General features: G+C 38.0%; 1 protein-coding gene across 2 annotated transcripts in view; it reads right to left on the bottom strand.

The window, feature by feature from the left end:
- TJP1 (tight junction protein 1) overlaps positions 1-25,406 on the bottom strand; it is a 98,082-nt gene that overhangs the window by 60,393 nt on the left and 12,283 nt on the right. For both annotated transcript variants that reach the window (XM_088025207.1, XM_088025208.1), the window contains exons 2-7: positions 13,412-13,536; positions 12,604-12,706; positions 6,532-6,808; positions 2,807-2,910; positions 2,053-2,221; positions 1,097-1,244 (exon numbers count right to left, since the gene is read on the bottom strand). In XM_088025207.1, the coding sequence (XP_087881333.1) occupies positions 1,097-1,244; positions 2,053-2,221; positions 2,807-2,910; positions 6,532-6,808; positions 12,604-12,706; positions 13,412-13,536 (926 nt within the window). The remainder of the gene's footprint in view (positions 1-1,096; positions 1,245-2,052; positions 2,222-2,806; positions 2,911-6,531; positions 6,809-12,603; positions 12,707-13,411; positions 13,537-25,406) is intronic.

The following is a 25,406-nucleotide window of genomic DNA, read 5'->3' as shown; positions in this document are numbered from 1 at the left end:
CCTTTTAAAAAAATCATTACAACCTTAAAATAAAGATCAGAGTTAATTTATAAATCTAAAATTTGAAATTTATAAAGAATCAACTTCACAAATTTCTAAAACCAGCAGTGCACAACCGTACCACTATGGCTTTTGACGATCTTTTAAAAAGCTTTCTTCTGGCTAGATATTCCTCCTTTCTCTGTTTACTTCCTTCTTGCCTCCTCACCTTCCTCAAGGAATGTACTCCCCACAGTCCAGCTGTTGGCCTCTCCACACTGTTTTTCTTCACAACCTTAGTGACTTCTATGGTTTGAGCTAACACCTCCATGCAAGTAAGTCCCAAATTACCATCTCTAATCCTAAACTGTTTCATTCAAGTTTTCAAGGGCCTCCTGAAGATCTCCATATGGATTATTATTAAAAACCACTGATCAACTGGGAGGCCTACAGAGCCCTGGGAATGTCCACAAATTTTATATAAAATGCAACATGTACGTGTACATGTGCCCTTTTCTAGAGATAATGGCGATAATTTTCAGTTTCTCAAATGTACATGCAACCCCAAAGACCATATAAACTCAGGTAAGTCATATACTAATAGCATACCAGACTCTTTGGCATAAATACAGAGTGTATTTTTAAAAAGGAAAACAAAGTCCAGATTAAACTGTCTAGGAAAGGACTGCTAGTACAGTTAACTTTCCCAAGCAATAAATTCTATAAGCTGGCTAGCATCTTCTAATTCAGTGGATCAGCAAACTGCAGCTCAAGGCCAACTGTTTTTATAAAAAGTTTCACTGGAACACTGACTGCCCTGCCTGTTCATTTACATACTGTCTACAGTTATACTTCTGTGCTACAAAGACAGAGTAGTGACAAGAAGCTGTGTAGTCTGCATACCTAAAATATTTATTCTTTCACTCTTTAAGAAGTTTCACTGACCTCTGGTTTTCTAGATAATCCCTAAATTGATTTTTAAAAACACACAAAAAAACACAAAAAAACCCTACCCAAACTTGATAATCAAAAGAAAATCTTCTAGTTTTATTTGTAAGCAATACCACAAACACGTATCAAGCACACGTAACTATATTAACAACAGAGTGTGATTTACCTGCCACTGCTAGGCTGCTGTGGAGAGTGTCTGGAATGATCAGAAGGCTCTGACCGTTGGTCAGGTGATCGTGACCGGCTGTGGCGGGGAGGTCTGTCATGTGATCGACCAGAATGATCTGATGCCAGTGACTGAATTTCTGAAATGTCTGTTAGGTAAAAGGGTGCTATTTATTTTCCCGTGAAATGATTATAGTAAAATGTAAGGTACTCCAATGATAACAGATATAAGCTACTAAATATAATTTCATATAAAATTGTTGTTTTAAGCAGTAACTTTATCAACCACTGATAAAAATGGTGAGCTGCCTACAGAAAAAAAAAAGTGAAACCATCGATGGACCTTGAAGGCAGATGCTAAGTGAAATAAGTCAGAGAAAGACAAAAACAAAACCAAACAGAACTACCACAAAAAAAACCACAAACCTACACAACCACCAAACTCACAGAGATTAGACCTGTGGTTATGGGGAGGGCAGGGGGAGGGGGGTAGGGGAATTAGAGGAAGGTGCAAACTTCCAGTTACAAAATAAATGAGCACCAGGGATGTAATGTACAACATGATGACTACAGCTAACAGTGCTGTATGGTATATAAAGTTGTTAGAGAGACTAGACCCTAAGAGTTCTCATCACAAGGAGAACTTTTTTCTTTTTATTTTATCTATAAAAGATAATAGACATTAATCAAATATACCATGGTAATTGTTTCACAATATACGTAAATCAAACCATCATGCTATGTACCTTAAACTTCCACACTGATGTATGTCAATTTTTTCTCAGTAAAACCAGAAAGTAACTAAAAGTAAACCCTCTACCCCCAGTATAAACATTTGTAATTCTTAGATTTTGAAGGTGTCTGGCTTGCAGAAAATTATTTTGCTCAAACGTATCAAATCTTCCTACTACTTTAATAGGGCACTTAAAGGGACTTTCCAAACAGAACTGTACTCACCATCTCTCTCAGAGGCATTAGCAGAGTGGATACTGTCAGAAAGATCAGGGACGTTCAACAGGGTAGCCCGTTCATCCCTCTGAACTACCATTTTTAACTTGCCTTTAGACCTTTCTATCAATGTCTTTGCATCTGTCAGGGACATATTTTCTGTCACAGTACCATTTATCTGCAACGGAAAAGAAATCAGGTTGAAAATAAATGACAAAAATATAAATGTTAACATAATGTTATGAAATAGGAATATTTAAATTATCCTTGGCTTGCTGTAAGAACCAAAATATTCCCTTTATACTCTCCTGTATTATCAAAGTACTCCTCTTCCCTGAAATAATAAAATTTTAATATACTGTTGCTTTATCAGAAAACCCAAATTACTACCACTGAGCCTGTCAGTTTCTATTGCTTATAAGCAAACTAACATTTCAATAATATTTAGGGCACTTATCAAAACCCTTATTGAATAAGACTAGACATATCTACCTACAAAGTAGCTCCTACCAGTGAATGGTAATTCATTTGTAGCGATTAATTCACTCAGGATGACTCCATGCCTAAAGAAAAACATTAGTGTTGACATGTAATAACAGACAAACCATTTTTGTCCATTAAAAATGGCAAGCCATCCAGTGCCCCAAACACAGATTTTTAATTTTTTTGGCAAAATTGCTTTGAACATGAGCAGAAGCATTATATGATTACACAGAATTTGTTTTCTATTTCAGTTTATTAAAATACAAGAACAGGACTATACCTTTAATACAACATCGCCTTCTTGAATATTGCCATCTCTTGCTGCCAAACTATCTTGTGAAATTTCCTTTACAAATATATGGCTGGCCAATCGAAGACCATACTCTGAAAGAACATATTTAAATGTCTTTAGTGTAAAATGCTAAGAGACTTAAATAGAGTTTAAAAGCCTAATAGTAATCACCACATTGAGTTTTTTTTTGTTTTTGTTTTTAAGATTTTATTTATTCATTTGACAGAGAGAGAGACAGCGAGAGAGGGAACACAAGCAGGGGGAGTGGGAGAGGGAGAAGCAGGCTTCACGCTGAGCAGGGAACCTGATGTGGGGCTCGATCCCAGGACCCCGGGATCAGGACCTGAGCTGAAGGCATATGCTTAACGACTGAGCCACCCAGGCGCCCCCACATTGAGTTTTTAAGTACAATCGATAACAAGAAATTATTCTTGGTTACCCTGTAAAGATGACATTTCCTCTAATCATCAAAGCAATGTGAAAGCAAAGGAAGTATGTGATTCAAGAAGAAGACTGACAGACCTTATTCCCACTTTACTCAGAGAAAAAAGCCCTGAAGAGCAGACCATTTCTTTCTATGTTGTAATAACACACTAGCTTCTCAGAAGGTTTAACGAATACAATTCTAAAAAGTGAACTGCTTGAGACTGGAAAAACTCTGGGAAGGTTGAAAATTTTATTGATGACTTGTGTTACCAAGCATACACTGTTTTTTTCCCCCAATTTCAATTCCACACACCTCTAACACTGGAGAGACATACACAGAGCATTAGGACATAAACTCTGTATTAGTGCAAATAAAGGCTTCAACTAGCTGTGCAGATACAGGCAGGAGTTATAAATGCCAGTCCTTTCCTTTTAACACCAACCAAGTGTCCAAAAGTGATGCAACATCTATCTATGGGTGAGGAAATGGTCAGAGTTGAGGAAGGTACCAGGGGAGTCCAGAAAACTGTCCAGGGACCTGCAAAACTGTAGAATTTTGTCTGTTTGTAAACCAGAACAATGACGACAACATAACATCAACAGTTTGAAAAGCACTGCTCCTGGTTCTCTCAGGAGAGAGAAAAGGACTGCGTCTTTCTGCATTAAGGAAAAGGGGGGAAACCCCCCCAAAAAAACCCTCTTGGGGTTTTTTGTTTTTAATATGGGCTGGGTAGCAGGTCAGCTAACTCAAGCTTCTATAAGTGAACTTAAGGCAAACTTAAGGCAAATATACGAAGAGTGCTCACAAGCAGGAAAATCAGGGTAAAAAAAATAAAATGACTTTTGAGGAGATCTAGGCAGTCAAGTATATGTGCTTAATGGTTGTTATATCACAAAAGAATACAGTATTGATGACAAACCTGTCCTTATTTAAGATTAAAAAGTTACAGGGGCACCTGGGTGGCTCAGTTAAGTCTGCCTTCAGCTCAGGTCATGATCCCAGGGTCTGGGATGGAGCCCCGTGTCAGGCTCTCTGCTCAGTGGGGAGCCTGCTTCTCCCTCTCCCTCTGCCCCTGCTTGTGTTCCCTCTCTCCTTGTGTTCTCTCTCACTCTCAATGAAAAAATCTTTAAAAAAAAAAAAAGATTAAATAAAGTTATAAATGACCAATACAGAGATGACTTCAAAATAATCCTCATATATGCATTTACTCCAAGTGTTTCCTTGAGTATATTAACTATGTGCCAGGCACTATGGATAAAAAGCAGCAAACGAAAGATAGTCCCTGCACTCTGGCAACTTCCACCCACAGTAGGGGCAAATGTAAGTGTGAGAAGAGGTCAGATAAAGGCAATACAGGGTTCCGTGTCCAGTATGGAGTCCAAGAAGGTCTCTCCGAAGAAGAAATACTAAAGTAGAAATACTACTAAACCAGAAGGATGAGTGTGTGTGTATGTGGGGTGGGGGTGGGTGGTAGAGACAGGATGGTTAAAAACAAATGCATCTCTGTGAAGGTGTCTGCAGAACTGACTGGAAGGGATCCACAGACTAGTTTTTGAGACTCATTAAGTTCACTTAAGAGGTGATGGTTGCTCACCAGACCAAAAAAAAAAAAAAAAAAATCCATAACTATTAGAGGATGTGAGGTAACTAAAGTATCATGTAAATGATGGCTGTGATAAACTTGATTATGATCATTTTGTAATATCAAACCATCACGTTTACATCTTAAATGTATAAAATTTTATACACAATGTCAATTACATCTCAACACAGCTGAAAGAAAAAAAGATTATGGTAGCTTGGATAAGGGGGTGTTGGCGGTGGAAAAAGGCAGAAATGGGATGGCTATTTAAAGTGGTATTTAGGAAGTTAGCATGTATTAACTGGGTATAGGGAAGTTAGGGAAAGAGAGATGTTAAGGATAACTACCATGTTATCCATAACCGGCATGAGAAACTGGGTAGATGAGAATTATCAAACGAGTGACTTCATAAGAAACACAACAATTTTAAGAGGAAGATGTGAGTTTCATTCAAGATGTGTTGAGTTTGAGGGAGCTACATGAAACAATGAAGTGAGTATGCCTAATGGTCAGCTGGCTCACAAAAGTACACAGACATGGACTGGAGAAATAAGGTTTGCCATTAGCAGCAGACAACTGAGGCAATGAGTAGATGAGACTGTGTAAAGAGGTTATGTTGAAGAAAAAAAGAGATTCTGGAACAGAAATCTACCTAAGGTTAGAGGGCAGGATGAGGAGAATGAAGTTGCAAAGGATACAGAAAGGGGGTGGGAGACCCAGAAGGACACAGTATTACCATTCTCTTGAAGCCGAGAGAAGACATAATTTCAAAACACAGGAAGTCGTGCTCGCTTCGGCAGCACATATGATAAAATACAGAAATGGTTAATGCTATGCAAAATGGTACTGAAAAGGCAAATAAAATAAAGACTGAAAATTTCTACTGAATTAGTATGAATGGTTTGGGAAGCATGGTGAAACAGATATCAGGCCAGAGAGGGCTGGACAATGAGTGGTAAAATGAAGTAGAAACAGTAGGGGTAGGCAGTTTGAGAAGTCCACTACAGAGTAAGGTGGGGAACAAGAACCAGAAAAAGGTCTGTCAGGTGCCGGTAGAGCAGATCAAAGTGAGCCCGCATGATATTCTTAGAACAACACCTTTTTACCAAAATGATCAGTCACAGATGCTTTCCAGCATTTGAAAGACATGTCCACAACAGGAAGATGCCACAATCAGACTCATTCTTATCAAATCTGATTAAGTAGGGGAGGCAGCTGGCTTGAGTTTCAAAAATCTTAAAGATGTCCTGCATTATGGAGAGATGCCCTATCAGGGGGCTCCTTCCCCTTAATCTCTTCATTTAAAAAAGTATTCTGCCCCCCACCCCTCAAGCCTAGGAATTCTTCCCATGGTTATGCTACTACTGATCCTAACGGCTAAGTAAAACACTGAATTTGAGCTTGGTCATGGTATGACATTTGTTAGCATAATTTTCATTTGGCTATCCTAATCACAAGGAATCCAAAATCCAACTACTGGACAATTTATCTGAAGGACTATCTGCTACAACAAAATAATTCAAGAGAAAAGAGATGATTCTGAAAGCCTGCTAAACGGGACATGACTTACGGCAACAGCACGTAACAATGAAGATAACAAAAGAGAACAAAAGCAAGGATAGGAAGGGACGGCAATTTTACTTCTTACCACAATTGGTGTAAACATTTTCATGCAAAAATGGTAAACGAGTTGGTAGAGAATACCTTCATTTTTCCGGGATTTCACCAATGTGACTTTGGTGGGTTTGGCAGGTTGACTGGAGGCCAGAGATCGCCTATCAGACCGTGGGGACAAGCTCCTCTCTCTGCTTGCACTTCTATCCCTTGCCCAGCTCTTGTCACTCCTTCTACTGACCAGCCCGCCACGACTGTTTCTCGGGTCATGGACTTCCTCATCATAACTGTCTTCTTCATTCTCAGACACCGGTTCAGGATCGGGACGACTGACTGGTATCTGAACTTTCTTCTTCCTCCGAATGGTCTACAAATAAAGATTATAAAGAAGCTGACTGATTTCCATATGTACTTTCATTTCTAAGAGAAAGGAAAATTACAGTTTTCTGGTCCCTTATCATTTAAACTAATTATGTATCAGAGAGACACAATACACAAAAAATTATAACAGATCACTAGGAAATACATTTCCATAATGGCTGTGTTTTCTGCTCTCTTGACAAACAGATCTGGTTAAGAACCGAATGTGGAATAGTGAGGCAAATGAAGTCCTTAGTTACTTAATTCAGAAAGATTTTCTAGGTATAATAATCACAAGCTTAAAGAAAAACTAGTAATTGTTGGTGGCTGAAATAAAGGATGGGGCACTGTACTCTAATACCATCAAATACACTCTAGTTGCTACCAAGCAAACTTGCAAGCCCAACTTGACTCCTTGAAATTTTCAAAATCCATCAATATCAAGGCCCATAACTGTCCTATTGAAACTCTTAACAGAGAAATTTACTGTATTTCCACACTAACATTCACCTTCGTAAAGTCGGAGCTGGTAACTCCGTTATATTTTCACCAATACAAACTGCTTTCGGTTTCTGTATCTCTCCAATTTATAATTTCTCATCTTGGTATAAATCCCTTCTTCTGGCTTTCTTTCCTCAATGACTCTGATAAGTGGTTCGATTTTCCCTGCTCATTTATTTCCTTCACTTTCTGTAGATTCAAAATCTACAAGCGTTACCTTCTGATTGAGTGGCCTCTTAATCCCTGGACTGTGTGTACCTCGCCTTCTCACCCTGATAGACCCTGGATCTCTTCAGAGATCTGTAAGATCTTCTTGGGTTAACACTCCTTGTCTCTACTTTTGATGCCTTGATCTACTGAAACTTTTCTATTCCCATCTTCTTTCGATTCCTTTCTCTCCTGTTCTCCCAGTCCATTAACTTCTTCCTAGTTTCACCTGCCTTGCTCCCAAGTTTTCGTAAAATGTCATGCTGTGATATTTAAATGACTTTCTCTTGACCTCTCAATCACCTGCCATGACGAACTCCAGTCCTGTATTATCTTCACCTTCCGATGGCTGCATTTCCGCACTTTGCTGAGTAGGTCCTCCATAAATTCATTTTACTTGACAGAATTCTTTTGCTTGTTCAGTAATGCTTTCCTCTACCTCTTGCCTCTCTATGGAATTTGCTAACACAGGTATTTCAAAACCATTCACCAAGACCCCAATTGCTTAGCCTGACTTACAGAGATCAGTGCCACTTCACTTCCCCTACACTCCCACATTTTTTCAGTATCCCATTTATTTAGTCTTCCTTCGGGGCTCAAAGACCAAGTTGATCCTCTTCCTGAACAAATGAAGTCCTCCCATATGAGCTCTTATTCTTATCCTTACCCATCTCTAATACGTTCTTCATCAGTAACAACCCCTGAAGGTACTTATGACTTTCATCTCTCCCTCAAATTTCTCCTCTGCCTACTACTTATCTGCTAATTAATCTTCTATTCCTTTGTCTTGCTACATATTTCCAAGTTATCCTATGTCCTCCCTTTGGGGCTAATCTTCAAAGGGCTGCTCTAAACTTATACAGCCCGCTGTTCCTTTCTACTACCACCGGTGATCAGAGAAGGCCCTTCTGAGGAAACAACACTGAAGCTAAAGCAGCAGCAAGATGCCAACACAGGAAAAGAACAGACAGCTCAGTTCCCTGTTAGGAACTGAGAGAGGGCTGCCTGTCTTTCCACCCTCTGTGCCCCACAGCTCAGGCCCTTATCATGTAATATTTACTGTAAAGCATTCTTAACTGACTCTGCATTTTAGTCTCACCTCTATTTCAATCTCCAACAAACTATTTTAGAAGTAATGCTTTTGCAGTATTACTTCAAATCTTCAACTCCCCCCAAGCAACATACTAACAAAAACAAAGTAACCAGATGAGGACCGGGAGCTTTCCAGGTCTTCCACCAAGAGAGTGCCTGCCACCTCCTTGGAAATTTACTGTACCTGAAACTACTCTCAATCTCCGATATGCATTATGGTTATGACTGTGTATACCCATCTATCCTCTTAAGATTCAAGTTCCTTGGAGAAGGTCCTTACCGTGCATTTAACTATACCTATAATGAAATATCTGCAACCAGTTAAGTGCTTAACTCATTGAAGAATATCCAATCCTGTTATAATTCTCTATTTATGTTATAGTTAATGGTCATAAACCTACAAGAAGATATTTAGCAGGTTTGACAATTATACTTGATTTTAACACTGAAAATTTTGAAAGAGAAATTTGGGGGGAGGGTGCCTGGGTGGCTCAGATGGTTAAGCGTCTGCCTTCGGCTCAGGTCATGATCCCAGAGTCCTGGGATAGAGTCCCGCATCGGGCTCCCTGCTCCTTGGGAGCCTGCTTCTCCCTCTGCCTCTCTCTCTCTCATGAATAAATCAATAAAATCTAAAAAAAAAAGAAAAAGAAAATTTGGGGGGAAATGCCTACTTCAAAACAGTCTAGCTAAATTAAAGATTCACATGTAAAATAAAACAATGAAATCCTACAAGTACTAGAATAAAATAAAGGATATATGCTTCTATAACTCTGGTAAAGTAAAGGCTTTTGTAAGCCTGACCCCAAAGGCAGAGCCAACCAAGTAAACCTCTGACAGACATGACAACAGAAGAACGACAGCACTTCAGTGTTGAAACAAAATGACATAAAAACAAGCCCCCAATCACCATAAACAACTTACGCTCACAAGAGCAAATGGGTAAACAATACACGTAGTATATATGACATAAGGCTAACCCTCCCAATATATACAGCTCTCTAGTACGACAATCATCACCACAGAGATGCAAAGGAATAAGCAAAAAAGAAACATAAATGGGCAGTATATATACTATGAGATGATCAAACTCATTCGTACTGTAAAATATTTCATTTGAATTACTATGTTCAGACTGTTGGCCAAAGATTTAAAAACTGTTGATAAAAGTGGGCTCTCAATACCCTATTGGCTTTCTGAAGGGCACTGGCAATACACATATCAAGTCATTCATGCCTTCTGACTGAAAAGCCACTCCTAAGAAGTTATTCCTAAACAGTAACTGAACAGCTAGGTAGAAACACAATGATCTTCAACACAGTATTTTTTTTTAATACCTAAAAACTAGGCACTGAAATGCCCACCCATGAATGGGCTAGGTAAGTAGCCACATGGAGATATACTGAAGTGCTCACAGAGGTCACCTCTAGGAGATGGTTCTGCCCAATCATTTATTTCATAATGCTTTTTTAGGATGGTCAGAATTTTAGTAAAAATTATACATGCTCACTGTGTCATAAATGATTTCTAACTTCACTTATTGTTAAAGCTAAATTACCCTATTTATGGTAGTTACATTATCTCATAGAGTTCTAACATTTTAGTTCAACAGAAAAGAAATAATTTATTTGCTTAATACCCAAGGAGCTCTTAGTTTATGGAAAGATAACCATATAAACAACCAACCACCCCAATGTAAGAGCACAGGGAAGAAAAGAGATTAGCAGATGGGGCGGGGGGAGGGGGCGCAGGAGTTGGTTATTCAGAACTGAAAAAAAAAACAAAACTAAAGAAGCAAAAACAATGTATATAATGACCCTGAGGTTCTGGTTATGCCCGGGGATGAATTAAGAGTTAAGAAAGGCACCTCACAATGAAAGACCACAATCTAAGACAATGGGGTTTTATTCTAAAAGTCATACGGCAATGATAAACTTAACAAGTTAAGACATGATCCAATCACTTCAAATGTAGAAATGAACAACAGCTCTCTGCTGATTAAAACACCCTCTACCCAATCCCCCTATAGAGCAAAACTTCCTGAGTTCTGCCTTTCCAATTCATATAGCTAAGTACAGTCAGAGCAAAATCCACCTTTGAAGCTGCCCCAAATCCTTTTCCTATTTCAAATTCATTACAGGTTTTAGACCTACTTCTTATAAAATAATTTGTATGGGGAAAAGTCCAGGATGTAGGAATACAACTTTCTTAGATGCATTATTAATGTGGAGTATATATGTTGAATATTTTGCATGGCAAACAAAATAGCTCAACATTTCAGAGGACCAGAGAGCTTAAAAAGTTGGGGTTATAGGTGAAGCTCACAACCTTATGTACAAAGAAAAAAACCCAAATTACCTAATGTGCTCACCTTGGAATGTGCAACCGAAAAATACTATAAGTAATAATAACAATGCTCAGGATCAGCAGCTAAGGCAAGCATGCTAAAACTTACTCAGTTTTAAGATAAGCAATTATAAAAATTAGCAATTTGCTTCTGTAAACACTACAATCTCATGTTCTAAAAACTGTTTAAAAACTCTACCACCCACTAGCCAGTATGTATATGAACTGTGATTTAAAAAATAACATTACAGGGCGCCTGGGTGGCTCAATCGTTAAGCGTCTGCCTTCGGCTCAGGTCATGGTCCCAGAGTCCTCGGATCGAGTCCCACATTGGGCTCCCTGCTCAGGAGGAAGCCTGCTTCTCCCTCTCCCACTCCCCCTGCTTGTGTTTGTTCCCTCTCTCGCTGTCAAATAAATAAATAAAATTAAAAAAATAAATTAAAAAAATAAAAAATAACATTACAGTTATAAAAATGTAATTACAATGAAGTTGTGAAAATATATACTCAAAAGAAGATGTCTGTCATTTAGAATGCAGTAACTCAACAGTGGATCTACTGCAATTTGAGAAAACTCTCACCTCACCAGCATTAACACTGGTGTGGAAATAAACCATATGGGAAGCAGCCTACACAAGGGAAGAGGGCCTAGCAACTGTGGGGTGCACAGTCTCAAGGTATACACCTTCTAGATCTCACCAAATCCCTAAGGTCAAAACACAATGCAGGCCTTCCCCTCACACCCTCTCCCTTCCACTTGGTCCACTGTGGTTCTGAGCGTCTGCTAGAAAGCAGAAAATTGACAAGGCAGGGCAAACCATCTAGATGCCTACTCTGCCTCTTCTTTCTGCTCTTTATACCTGAACTAAGGCCTCAAAGCAGTGCCTTTATCATTCCTTTCAGAAGCTAGATGGGCAAAAACCTGGGGGTGGGGGGGAGCAAAGTGGGTAAAAAGTAGCTAATATGCTCCTAAACATGGATGTAATTTTAAACAGGACTTTTACATTAAATACACTTTGTGCCACATTTGCTTAGTTTTACCTGTGATTTGAGGCCAGTTATCAAGAGTTAACTGAACATCTTTTCCCTTACTTAAAAAAAAAAAAAGACTTCTTAGAAAAATAATGAAATAGAAGACAGATTCCAGCTATATGCTATAACATTAACATTAAAATGCACCCTGAACAACCCTACAAAGAAAATCTTACCACTTTCTCTCTCCTCAAACTGTATCACAGTAACAAGGAAAGTGGTTGATGATGTATGTGTTCAAGGGACAATGTAAAATTTGCCCATTAAACAAATCCTGTAACAGAAAACAGAGCTAAATATTTCAAACAGACTGCATGCCAAGATTCAGTCTAACTTAAGTACTTAAAAAAGAAGGAAAGATTAAAGCCATAAAAAGGTGACCATTCAATCACCCCCACCTTTCCTCCTCAATTAAAAAAAAAAAAAAACCCTAGTATCTAAACTTTGAGAAAAATACACACAGTGATAAAACATACTACCAGTATTAGAAGAAACACTCTTGTAAGCTAACTTTGGAACTACTGATCAAGTTTTCATCTTCTTAAAAGGTTAAGATGAATTAAAAAACCAGAAACATATCAACCATAAAGTGGATGCTTTTCCTAAATTAAAGGTAAAAGATACTTACAATTTTTGCATTCTTCCCACTTTTCCTTAGTTGCTGAACAGCAAAAGCATGTTCAACATTATCCATTGAAACTCCATTAACCATCGCAACTCGGTCATTTTCCCTAAAGAAAAAAAGGTCACCAAAATAACATGTTAGAAAAAAACATACAGACAAGTTTGTGAATGTATTTTCAAGATGGGTACTTCCACAAAAATACCTAATTATAAGCTAGTTAATCTATTTGTCTTCAGATCAATGATACAATAATGTCAAACGATTTACTTTCTGATCTCCTACGACGTTTAGTAACTAACCACAGGCCATTAATTTTTTTAAATCATTAATACAATGTTTTTACAAAAGAGTGAAGAGGTACCACAATACAAAAAATAATTTTTGGTGGTACAATTAGAGGGCATTAAATAATATTATGTTACATAGCTGGAAAAAACTATTCCCTTTTTAAAATATAAAGTCTTTCTCCTTCTAGGTTCCTTTCAATCCTCTGACTGTACGCTCACTCTCCTGCGAGCTGGTGTGTCTTTGCCTCTCCTTTATCTTGCTTATCTTAACTGAATAAGGACAAGATTAAGGGTGAGAGGTTCCTGAAGGCTAAATCCCATCCCAAACTGAGTAACAAGTTTTCTCTTCACCATCTTTATTTTTACAGCGACCACCTATTTAAGGTAAGGGATACTACCTTTCCATTTATGATAGAGATAAGTAGAAATGTATGCTGATTTAAAGAAATCACTAGCAGAGTATGCCAGTGACTAAGGGTAGAAACAGTGCTTGTAACACAGGTGCCCAAAAGAAACATGCTTACTGTAGCTGTCCTTCAGCAGGTCCCCCTTTCAGCACATCTGAAATTACTATGGATGTTTCTCCACTCTGAAAATGAGGGTTGTCTCTTCCACCAGATATTGCAATTCCAAATCCAAATCCAGGAGCCTAAAGTAATAATTACAGAAAAACCCTGCTATTACGAAAAACAACTGTTCATTGTATCATACAATCTAAAAAAGTTTAAATATAAAAATTACAATCTTATTATATCTGTGATCCAAACACTTGCCTGGGTGGATACATATTAGAATGATCTATCCTGGTATGGGAATGCATATTCTAATAAATTAATTGCTGGACATAAAAGAATATTAAAATTTGATCACATGAATGCTTTCTAAGTACTAAGACACATTTAAAAATTCTGAACACTGAAATCCTGCATTTATTTTTGATTTCAGAAGAGCTCCTGAAGGTACTGGCAGTGCACTAGTGTGATCATCAAAAATACAGGCAACTAACTTATAGAATGAACACTTAAGTGGTATAAAGATCTGGTGTCATTTTGTATAATAAAATAATCAATAGCTGTGGAAATCAAATATGTTATTTCAACTTCCTTCAATTATGCTAAAAATCTCTTTAGAAGTAGTACATTATAATAATGTCTTATATGCACATTGCAAATAACAGAAAGTAGAACCATATCAAACCATTTAAAACATATTTTTAATTAAAGAAACAAATGATATACTTCTAAATGAGCTGAAAATCTTAATCACAATGACTAAGGGCAGACCAATACAAAGAAAATTCAAAATATTTCCAAGTTATTAAAAAATTACCTCATCTCAAAAAAAATCTATACCATTCCCTTGAAAGGAAATGAACCATTCAGAGTAGTCTAAAGAAACATCAAATATTTTCCTAGGGTTCCAGAATCACTAAAGCAGAGGAGTGTATTTTCATATAAATTGTACTATACTATACTACAGTCCAAACCACCTGATGATATAGGCTATCCAGTGCACAACAAAGGAGACCACATCCACCATGGACTATGTATAGGTCATGACCTTCTCCTCCCACCCCAAAGCCTACTGAAGTAGCAAAAGGAAAGAAGAAAAACTCTTCTTAAAAAAGAATAAATACTGGGGCGTGTAGGTGGCTCATTCCATTAAGCATCTGCCTTTGGCAGGGCCCTGGGATCAAGCCCCACATCGGGCTCCCTGCTCGGGGGGAGCCTGCCTCTCCTTCTTCCTCTGCCATTCCCCCCACTTGTGCTCTGTGGCTCTCCTTCTGTCAAATAAATAAATAAAATCTTAAAAAAAAAAGAATAAACACCAGTAATTCCACTCATAGGTATATACCCCCCCAAATGAAACCATATGTCCACACAAAGACTTAAACCCAAACGTCCATAGCAGCATCATTTATAATAGCTGAAAAAGTGAAAACAACCCAAATATCCATCAACTGATGAATGGATTAAAAAAAATGTAGTATATCCATACAATGGAATGTTATTTGCAATAAAAAGAAATGAAGCACTAACACGTGCTGTAAAAGAAGCCAATCACAAAAGACCACATATAGTGTAAGTCCATTTATAACAAATGTTCAGAAAGACAAATCTGTAAAAGCAGAAAGACAAATCTATAAAGCAGTGGTTGTCTAAAGCAAGGAATGGAAAAGGACGGAGAGACTGGGGAGTAATGGCTTAAGTAAGGTACAGCATTTCTTTTTAGGGTAATGAAAATATTTTAAGAAATGACTGGTGATGGTCATACAATTCTGTGAACATACCAAGAACCACTGAATTGTATGCTTTGAAGGGTGAATTGCACGGTATGTGAATTATACTGCAATAAAGCTAATGCAAAAAAAAAAAAAAAAGGTTAATGTCGAAAAAAATAAACAGGAAAACCCTGGGTAGCCAAAAACAATGGCATCTGTATGAATCCATCTCCCTATACATCCTCCCAAAATAATACTACAAGAATAAATCACTACACAAAACCATTCCCTTGGTATAATTCAAAGACCAACAATATCCAAATTTCAAAACAGAAACAGAAAAAAAAAAAAAAACAGAAACAGGCTTAAAATTTCAAAAATAAGAAATGATTAGAAAGAAACAACTGTTGGCACAGAATTAGGAAACACAAGAAACGACTTTACAGAACAAATTTAAACAAACCCAGATGAACCAGGGGCACCTGAATGGCTCAGTCAGTTAAGTGTCTGCCTTCGGCTCATCATGATCCCAGCGTCCTGGGATCCAGCCCCGCATCAGGCTCCCTGCTCAGTGGATATCTGCTTCTCCTTCAGCCCCTTCCCACCCCCCACCGCTTGTGTGCTCACATGCTCTCTCAAATAAATTAATTAAATTTTTTAAAAAGGCAAAGAAAAAGAAAACCCAGACAAGCCAGATAATTCCTAGGGAAATACAGATTATTGAAATGACTATCAGAAACTAAAAACGTAATTTAAACAATGCAATTTCTGGAGATGAAGGAGAGAAAATTATCCCACAAAAAAAGCACCAGCCACTGATGATTTCACAGGGGAATTCTTCAAGACATCACTGTCCTGGCAGCCTCAAAGCTCCATAAATTTTCCAGAGCACTGAAAATGAAGGAAAGCTTCTAAACTTTTTATAAAGCAACTATAATATTGACATCTAAATGATAGTGACTATCCATAAAAACAGAACCCCACTCCAAATATTAAAGCCCAAAATGATTTCTATATAATTAATCAAAAAGTATTAAGCAAAAAAAGCAAACAGAGGGCAACTTCCTACAAATACTCCATGACAAAGGGATTTATTACAGGAATGCAAAATTCATGTATAAGGAAATTCACTGGTATCATACATATATCCTATTACTAAATCTAAAGGAAAAAAAAATTCTGTGATTATATCCACAGACCTTAAAAAGGCCTTTGAAAAAATCCAACAGTTACTAGTAAGAAATAAAAAGTTCAAGAAAATTCATTCAATTTCTTGTAATAGTTGTTTATTAAAGTACACGAAGAAAATCCAGCTTCACACACATACGCAGTTAAAAAAAGGAAGTTATTTTAGTAGCCCTTTTAGGTGATTATGGATATTCATGGTTGATTTTATACCAAAACTTGGTGTGAGTTTCTTAACAGTTGCAGTGTACAATCTGAAACCTATCAATGAACTTTTTGTACTCAAATACCCATTGGCAGGTTTTGCGCTTCCAATGGGTATTTTATCCATCACGGTTTTATAAGAGCATGCCTTGGTCATTTGAAAAATACTTAGGCAAATCCTTCAAATGATGATATATTTCATTATATATTTTTTAAAAATTGTGTATTGTGGTGCCTGGGTGGCTTGGTCGGTTAAACATCTGACTTCGGCTCAGGTCAAGTAAAAATAGTGTTACATACACAGACATACACACAAATTGTTTCCAATTCAGTCACACAGGTACTTCAGTATAAAGCGTCCTATGCATATATCCCATTTCAATGCATAATTTTAAAACTGTACTCAAAAGCTGAGACGTGGTAAAACTAAAATGAGTAATTTTTACCGCTTTGAATCATTCTGAAACTTGGAACTGTTCTTTAAACTGTGAGTGTGTGGCAGTGACTGTTAAGTAATGTTTGGTGCCACTGCCTCGATTTGGGCTATGGCGGCCAGTTTTACCCACCACTGCTTCTGCACCTTTACTACAAATTTAACTATAGTGAAAAGACAAGTAACATTTTCATACTTTAGGAAAATAATTTGCCCTAGAGCCTAAAAAGGTTTCAGAGACCTTTTGGGGTCCTCGGGCCATACTCTGAAACCACTGATATTAAGAACTACTAAAAAATAAGAAAAAGGGGAAAAAGAACCCACAAAAACAACAATAAAACAATAAAACAGATTATTTGCACAAGATACAGAAGATGTTAAAACTCATAATTAGAGAAATGCAAATGAAAACCACACAGTGAATGGTAAAACTTAAAAGTAAGAAAAGACATTTTGTTGGGAAGGCTGTAAAGAAAAAGGTACTCTTACACACTGCGGATTGGATATGTAAACTGTAATTGTTTAGGAATTCGTTAATACCTAACAAAATTACAAACGCACAAATCTTCTGACAGAGCAAACCAATTTCTAGGAATTTTTTTTAAATTTTGTGAAGATTTTATTTATTTGACAGAGAGACACAGCGAGAGAAGGAACACAAGCAGGGGGAGCGGGAGTGGGAGAAGCAGGCCTCCCGTGGAGCAGGGAGCCTGATGTGGGGCTCAATCCCAGGACCCTGGGATCACGACCTGAGCAGAAGGCAGACGCTTAACGACTGAGCCACACAGGTGCCCCTAATTTCTAGGTATTTACACTGAAGATACATATACATCTCCAACAATATGAAAATACATACACAGTTATTCCTTGCAGATTGCTAATTACAAACACTGGGGAAAAACCTAAATGCCCAAGGAATACCTAGAGAGCAGGGGGGAGTAAGGGGTGGGGTTATTCTTTTGCTTTTTTTTTCCTCCTTGGAAGAGGCTCAGACTAATCTTTTATTCTATATACTTTTATGTTGTTCATTTACATCTTGCTTGGTAATTCTTTTATTTAAAAAATGTTAATATAACACTAAAATAAAGAAATGCTGAAAATATCAGAAACTTTCAATGAGAAAGACAGAGATGAGAAGATATTTTCCTTACATGTGAGCAAATCTAGTAGTTTTTGGCTGCAGTGAGCCAGGATCAAAAACCTGGCCTGCACCACTACTTCTAATGCAGCCCTGGCTCTTAGTAAGGCATGTAAATCCTGATCAGTGCTTGCTACAGTTCATTTAATGACTACCCAGAAGTCTGTGGCCCCCACATCTGGTTGGGGATGAGAATCACTTGGAAACAGTTTCAAAAGTGCTTGGTGAGGTACAACCCCCACCTCATACCAATTTAAAAAAAAAAACAAAATGAAGAGGCAAGATGGCAGGCAATTTTTTTTTAAGATTTTATTTATTTATTTGACAGAGAGAGAGAGAGAGAGAGCGCGTGCACAAGCAGGGGGAGTGGCAGGCAGAGGGAGAGGGAGAAGCAGGCTCCCTGCTAAGCAAGGAGCCCAATGGAGAGCCTGGGATCATGACTGAGTCAAAGGCAGATGCTTAGCAGACTGTGCCACCCAGGGTGCCCCTGGCAGGCATTTTTAAAAAAGTGATTCTAATGGGCAGCCAGTGCTGACCACCTCAGCCTTAAATGGTTTGTGAACCTCAGACGAGGGTGGCAATGAAAAACTTCAAAGGTTTCAACTATTCCAACACTTCCCCTTCCCTCTATCTTCACCCTTGACTTATTTGGCCTTCTCAATAAATTTCTTACCTCCACCAGCCTACAATGTACCCTCCCTCTGTTTGAAGGGTTATCATTCTAAAACAAATCTGATCCTGTCATTCCACTGCCCACAGGCCCAAATTCCTTAGTATGAAGCATTGTGAAATACAACTCCAACTTGCTTCCCAGCACCCCAGTATTTGCTCTAAACACACTGAACTACAGATCCCTGCTTAAGCATGCCATGCATTAGCAAACTCTATGCTTTTGCATCTCCTCTCTACACCTACGTTTCCTTTAGGACCTCATCAGTCTTGCAAGCTTTAGCTCATCCTTCAAAATCCAAGTTCAATGTCATCTCATTCATAAAACCATTCCACTTTTCCACTGATAGAAGATGTACACACTTCTGCTACTTAACACATGGCATTGTAAGTAACCTGGGTATCAAAGCCCAATCTGGGAAGGATTCACATACTCATCTACATATTCCAGCTAAGTACAACCCTGCAGAAGCCTAACACAAAGTGGTTTGTCAACAATAGCAAGTCAAAACAAGTATATGATTAATTATTCAATTTAATTTTAATTAAGTTCCCATTTATAGAAAATTGTCTTTTGGGACGGCTGGGTGGCTCTGTTGATTGAGCGTCTGCCTTCGGCTCAGGTCATGATCCCAGGGTCCTGGGATGGAGCCCCACACTGGGCTCCCTGCTCAGCAGGGAGTCTGCTTCTCCCTCTGCCTGCTGCTCCCCCTGCTTATGCTCTGTCTCTCCCTCTGACAAATAAATAAAATCTTTTTTAAAAAAAATCCCTAAAGAAAAAAAAAAGTTGGGGCGCCTGGGTGGCTCAGCTGGTTAAGCGACTGCCTTCGGCTCAGGTCATGGTCCTGGAGTCCCAGGATCAAGTCCCACATCGGGCTCCCTGCTCAGCAGGGAGTCTGCTTCTCCCTCTGACCCTCCCCCCTCTCATGCTCGCTCTCAAATAAATAAATAAAATCTTTAAAAAAAAAAAAGTTGTCTTTTTTTGTTAACTAGCACTAACTTGAGCACTAGAAGCTCAGATTTCTGGAAAAATTAACAGCCATGGTAGTACCATGGATTTTGAACCTTCCTGAATTCTCAAAGAAAAACAAGCAGGGCAGCTATACAATAAACAAAAAGCCCATGGACATTTACAACAAATCCCAGTCACCAATATATACCCCCTCAAGGTGCAAAAAACAAGCAGTCAGGGAGGAGCAACTAGCTCTGAAACTTGTGTGTTCCCAACACCTACATGGAAGGAAAGCCATACGGTATCCAACATACCTAAGACCTAAAGAATCCCCAAGTAACTAACTAACTGATAGGTATTCACTGGAAAGAACGGGAGGAGAATTTAAGAACTGCAGCTGATTATGCAGCCATAAAAAGGAATGAGATCTTGCCATTTGCAACGACGTGGATGGAACTGGAGGGTGTTATGCTGAGTGAAATAAGTCAATCAGAGAAAGACATGTATCATATGACCTCACTGATATGAGGAATTCTTAATCTCAGGAAACAAACTGAGGGTTGCTGGAGTGGTGGGGGGGTGGGAGGGATGGGGTGGCTGGGTGATAGACATTGGGTAGGGTGTGTGCTATGGTGAGCGCTGTGAATTGTGCAAGACTGTTGAATCACAGATCTGTACTTCTGAAACAAATAATGCAACATATGTTAGGAAAAAAGAAAAAGAAGCAGATAGCAGGAGGGGAAGAATGAAGGGGAGTAAGTAGGAGGGGGAGACAAACCATGAGAGACGATGGACTCTGAAAAACAAACTGAGGGTTCTAGAGGGGAGGGGGGTGGGGGGATGGGTTAGCCTGGTGATGGGTATTAAAGAGGGCACGTTCTGCGTGGAGCACTGGGTGTTATGCACAAACAATGAATCATGGAACACTACATCAAAAACTAATGATGTAATGTATGGTGATTAACATACCAATAAAAAAATTAAAAAAAAAAAAGAACTGCAGCTGAAATTGGGAGGGATTCTGCCTGCTCCAATAGTGGGTGAGCGCCAGGAGCCGGCAGCAGAGCTGTAACCAACTGGAGCAGTGTAACCTGTAGCAACTGTCAACACTGACCTGTCACGGGCCCTGCTAGGAGAGGGCCCCACACTGTGGAGCCACTGCTGGCAGTGGGATTAACACTGGGGGGGGGGGGGAGGGAACAAGAACAACAGAGACAAAAGAGAAGGTCCAGGGACGCCTGGGTGGCTCAGTCGGTTGGGCATCTGCCTTTGGCTCGGGTCATGATCCTGGGGTCCTGGGATTGAGTCCTGCATCGGGCTCCCTGCTCAGCGGGGAGTCTGCTTCTCTCTCTCTCCTTCCCCACTGCTCCTGCTCTCTCTCAAATAAATAAATAAAATCTTAAAAAAAAAAAGAGAGAAGTTCCAGATAAAAGTGTGCAAAAGGCAAATAGCTAGGAATATCAGAAAGCCGCAGTTATGTTTTTTGGCAGACATATGTGCATGTATGTGTAAACACACACACACACACACACACACACACACACAGGAAAACTAAGCCAATTTCTAAAAAACTCCCTAATTTTTTTTTAAAGATTTTATTTATTTATTTGAGAGAGAGAGAATGAGACAGAGAACACGAGAGGGAAGAGGGTCAGAGAGAGAAGCAGACTCCCCGCTGAGCAGGGAGCCCGACATGGGACTCGATCCTGGGACTCCAGGATCATGACCTGAGTCGAAGGCAGTCGCTTAACCAACTGAGCCACCCAGGCGCCCTAAAAAACTCCCTAATTTTACATAAAAGGAGCAAAGAAAGTAACAGGATCAAATCCCTTACAAAATTACTATAAATATAGTAAATAGCAGAATAATAACCCTATAGAAAATGGAAGCATGCCAGAATGAGTGCTCAAAAAAAGAAAAAGGATCAAAGCTGTTACTATTACAAAACAATCTAAGAGGCTTAAGAAAATATACAAGACACAAAAGGACATAAATAACAATTAGAAAAACTCAAAAATGAGTTGACAGAATTCAAGAATCAACTATAAATTTTAAAAAGTAATTTTTGATAGGACAAGACTAATAAATAATACTATAAAAGAAAAAGCAAAAGGAGAAATCTTAAAAACAAAAAAGAAATGATGCATAAGATTTTTAAAAAGATATGAGAGAAAATTACAAATACTGGAAGATAGGCATAGAGATACAACATATGTATAGAAGGAGTCCCTAAAAAACAAAACCAAAAAAGGGGAAAGAACAGTAAAAACTGTAAAAAACATAAACAAAACTTTTCTACTATTATTTTTTTAATTGAAACTATATACTCAAAGAACACACATCACTGTAGATATCTGAGAAGTATCTGAGAGTATCAATTCAGAGAGACCAACACCAAGATCTACTCAAATAAAACAACTAGATTTAAGGAAAAGGGTTCTTTGGCATCTAGGCAAAAAGATCTCATAACTTAAAAAGAAAGAAACTTAGGTTATCATCACACTTGGATAGCAACATGTTATGCCAAAGATAACATAGTTAAAGTACTCAAAGAAAACAGTGAGCCAAGGATTTTATATCCAGTAGAACAGACCTTCAAGTAAAAAAGGCACAGATAAGCTAATTAACATGCAAAACCACAGAATATTGTTTTCATGATCCCTTCCTAAAGAATCTAATTGAAAATGACTTTCTGACAATCAAAATGACAAGAGACACACAGAGAGAACTGGTGATAAGCATTAAATATATGCTTACTTATAATACTAAGATTAAACGAGGATTAAGGGGTGAAAGGATCAAATTATGTAATTGCTATATGATCTAGATATACTAAAATACCATTTAAAACGGGGAGAGGAGTAAGGATACCATGTATAAAAATTTTTAGTGTTGTTTCCAGTAATTAAAATTGATAGTGGCAGAATTATTATTATTTAGGACAACTGTATGCTCTGTACTGGACTTACTAAAAGACTAACATGGCTGTCTTCCTGAGGCATTTTCAAAAGAAAAGCAAATTATTCCATTTTATTCTCTTAGATCTTTACCATAAAAACTTGGTGGGTATGCCAAAAGACAGCTGACTTTTACATATTTACATGAAAAAACGTCCAAGATAATGGGTTTTTTAAATGCTTTTTTTTATTGTGGTGGTGGTGGGGGAAAGTGATTTAAAGGCTAGGATAGGATCTCATTTATTTGTATGTGCACACACATATATAGGTGATAGCTTTCGGAGAAGAGCATCAAAGAATTTTACTTTCACCAGGTTTTACCCTTCTGAGACCATAAGCAGCCACAAGCAGCAATAACTTAAATGTTTATATCTTTGCCTGGTAGGGAAACGAAATTTATGGCCTGGGATCTCTTCAGTTATTTGTCCAATTTTACTGGACACTAGCCATGCCCGTTCCTTTACACCATTATGACAGCTTTTGCTTTGAGTAGTTCCGACAAGGAACCTACTATGGCCCAAAGAGCTGAAGCAATTTACTATCTGACCCTTTAGAGAAAAGCCCTTTGCCTACGCTTGCATGTTAAAGCATTTCTTGATTCCTTAAAAAAAAAGAAAAAGAAAAGGGAAAAAGTAGTTCCTAAAAGGTGATTCGCTGCAGAAATATCTGGGTAATCTCTTTTCTAAACATTCTTCTCTATTCTCTTCAAAGATGCCCAATTTTCTACTTACAGATTTCCCTGGTTGCCTTCTACTTTTTCTCCTGGTTTTCCACGCCACATTTTTACAATCAGCCACCTTAATCCTAACTTTTTTTGCCAATTATAGTTTTCCTCTTCTCCACTTAATTCTTCCAATCAACCCTCAACATTCTATGGAACTTATTCTAGCTGTTTGTTTTTGCAATGGACCCTGGAATCACTGAATTTTAAAACCAAACAGATCCTCAGCAATCAGCCGATTCAACTTCCTTTTTACAAATGAAGGCAGAGGCCTGGGGTTCTACTTATTCATTATTCAGCAGGTGGTGGGCAATTATGTTATTTCTACTTTCTATTATGAGTAATGCTGCTATGAACACTCATGTAAAGTTATTGTGTGAATAATGTTTTTCCATTTCTGTTGGGTGTATACCTGGGAGTGGAACTGTTGGGTCACATGGTAATTCAATGCTTAACTTTTGAGGAACTCCCTGTTTTCCATCATGGCTACACCATTTTACATTTCCACCAGCCAACATCCACATCTTTACTGATACTTCTTACTGTCTGTCAGTGATAACAGCCATTCTAGTGGGTGAGATAGGATATCTCACTGTGCTTTTTGACATATATTACCCTGATGGCTAATTTCTGTATCTTCTTTAGAGAAATATCTATTCAAATCCTTTGTCCATTTTCAATTGAATTACTTGTCTTTTCATTGTTGTTATAGGAGTTTTTATATATTCTGGCTATAAGTCCCTTATCAGATATATGTTTACAAATATTTTCTTCCATTCTGTGGATTATCCTTTCACTTTCTTGAGGGTGTCCTTTGAAATACAAGCTTTTCATTTTGATGTGATCCAATTTATCTGTTTTCTTTCTCTTTTGTTTGTGCTTTTAACATCATATCTAGGAAACCACTGCCTAAATCAAGATCACAAAAATGTATTCCTCCGTTTTCCTCTAAGAATTTTATAGTTTTAGCCCTTAAACATTTAAGTCTATGATCCATTTTAAGTTAATTTTGTACATGGTATGAGGTATAAGTCCAAATCCATTATTTTGCTGAGTGTTGTCCCAGCACCATCAGTTACAAAGACTATACTTTCCGCCACTGCACTGTCTTGGCGTCTTGTTCCAAGCTTACTTCTCATTCAGTCACCTCCCCAGCTGAAACACTTGACTGCTCACACCCTTAGGATTATCCCCTAACTAGGTTCCTTGCTTTCAACTTCCACCCTTTAATTCTTTAGTATATAAATACTCATTTAATCTTTTATAATGCTTTTTTAGAAAATAAAGATGACCAACTCATTCTTTTAAATTCCTAAATGAGAATTTACTTCATTTCTCAAAGGATTATAAAAACATATATGCATTTTCTAAGAGAATTCTGAAACTAAAGAAAGTGGAGATGTGTCACGGTGGCAAGAGGGATGGAACACAGGACCTTCTGAATGCAATTACCACCTCAAGCTACAGACTTGCACTTGCCAATACAACAGCCATTAGACACATGATGACTAAGCACTTAAAACGTGGCTAGTCTTACCTAAAATGTGCTGAAATTGTAAAATGTACATTGCTTTCGTAAGACTCAATATGAAAAACAAAGTATATCAATTTTTAGATACTGAGTACATACAGAAAATGGTATTCTAAACATATTAAGTTAAATAAGATTATAAAATTCACCTGTATTTTTTAATGTGAAGACTAAAACATTTTGGATTACATGTGTGGTTTGCTTTTGCAGCGTACGGCCACTGGACTGGACAATGCTGCTATTACAGACCTCCTAAGAGTGACTTTGTTGAATAGGCAGGCCTTCTAGGGAACTTTTATTGGACATAACCAAGTACCAAGCACCAAGAGGATATGAAATTAAGATTTCTCACCCTTTAGAAAATTATAATGCAGTAGGAGATGGAGGAGACAACAACCTGAGGAAAACATTCGTCTGTCACTGAGGACAAAAGACCAGAATCCATGAGGCAAGGAGTTCTGCCTGTTTCTATTCTCTGATATAATTTCAAAGACTACAACAGTGTTTA

Source organism: Eumetopias jubatus, unplaced genomic scaffold (genome assembly GCF_037043125.1).
Source record: "Eumetopias jubatus isolate StellerSeaLion01/CBP00866 unplaced genomic scaffold, mEumJub1_p1.0 scaffold_7, whole genome shotgun sequence".
Taxonomy (NCBI): Eukaryota; Metazoa; Chordata; class Mammalia; order Carnivora; family Otariidae; genus Eumetopias; species Eumetopias jubatus.
The sequence above is the reverse complement of the archived record's forward strand: the minus strand, read 5'-3'. Positions and strand labels throughout refer to the sequence as shown.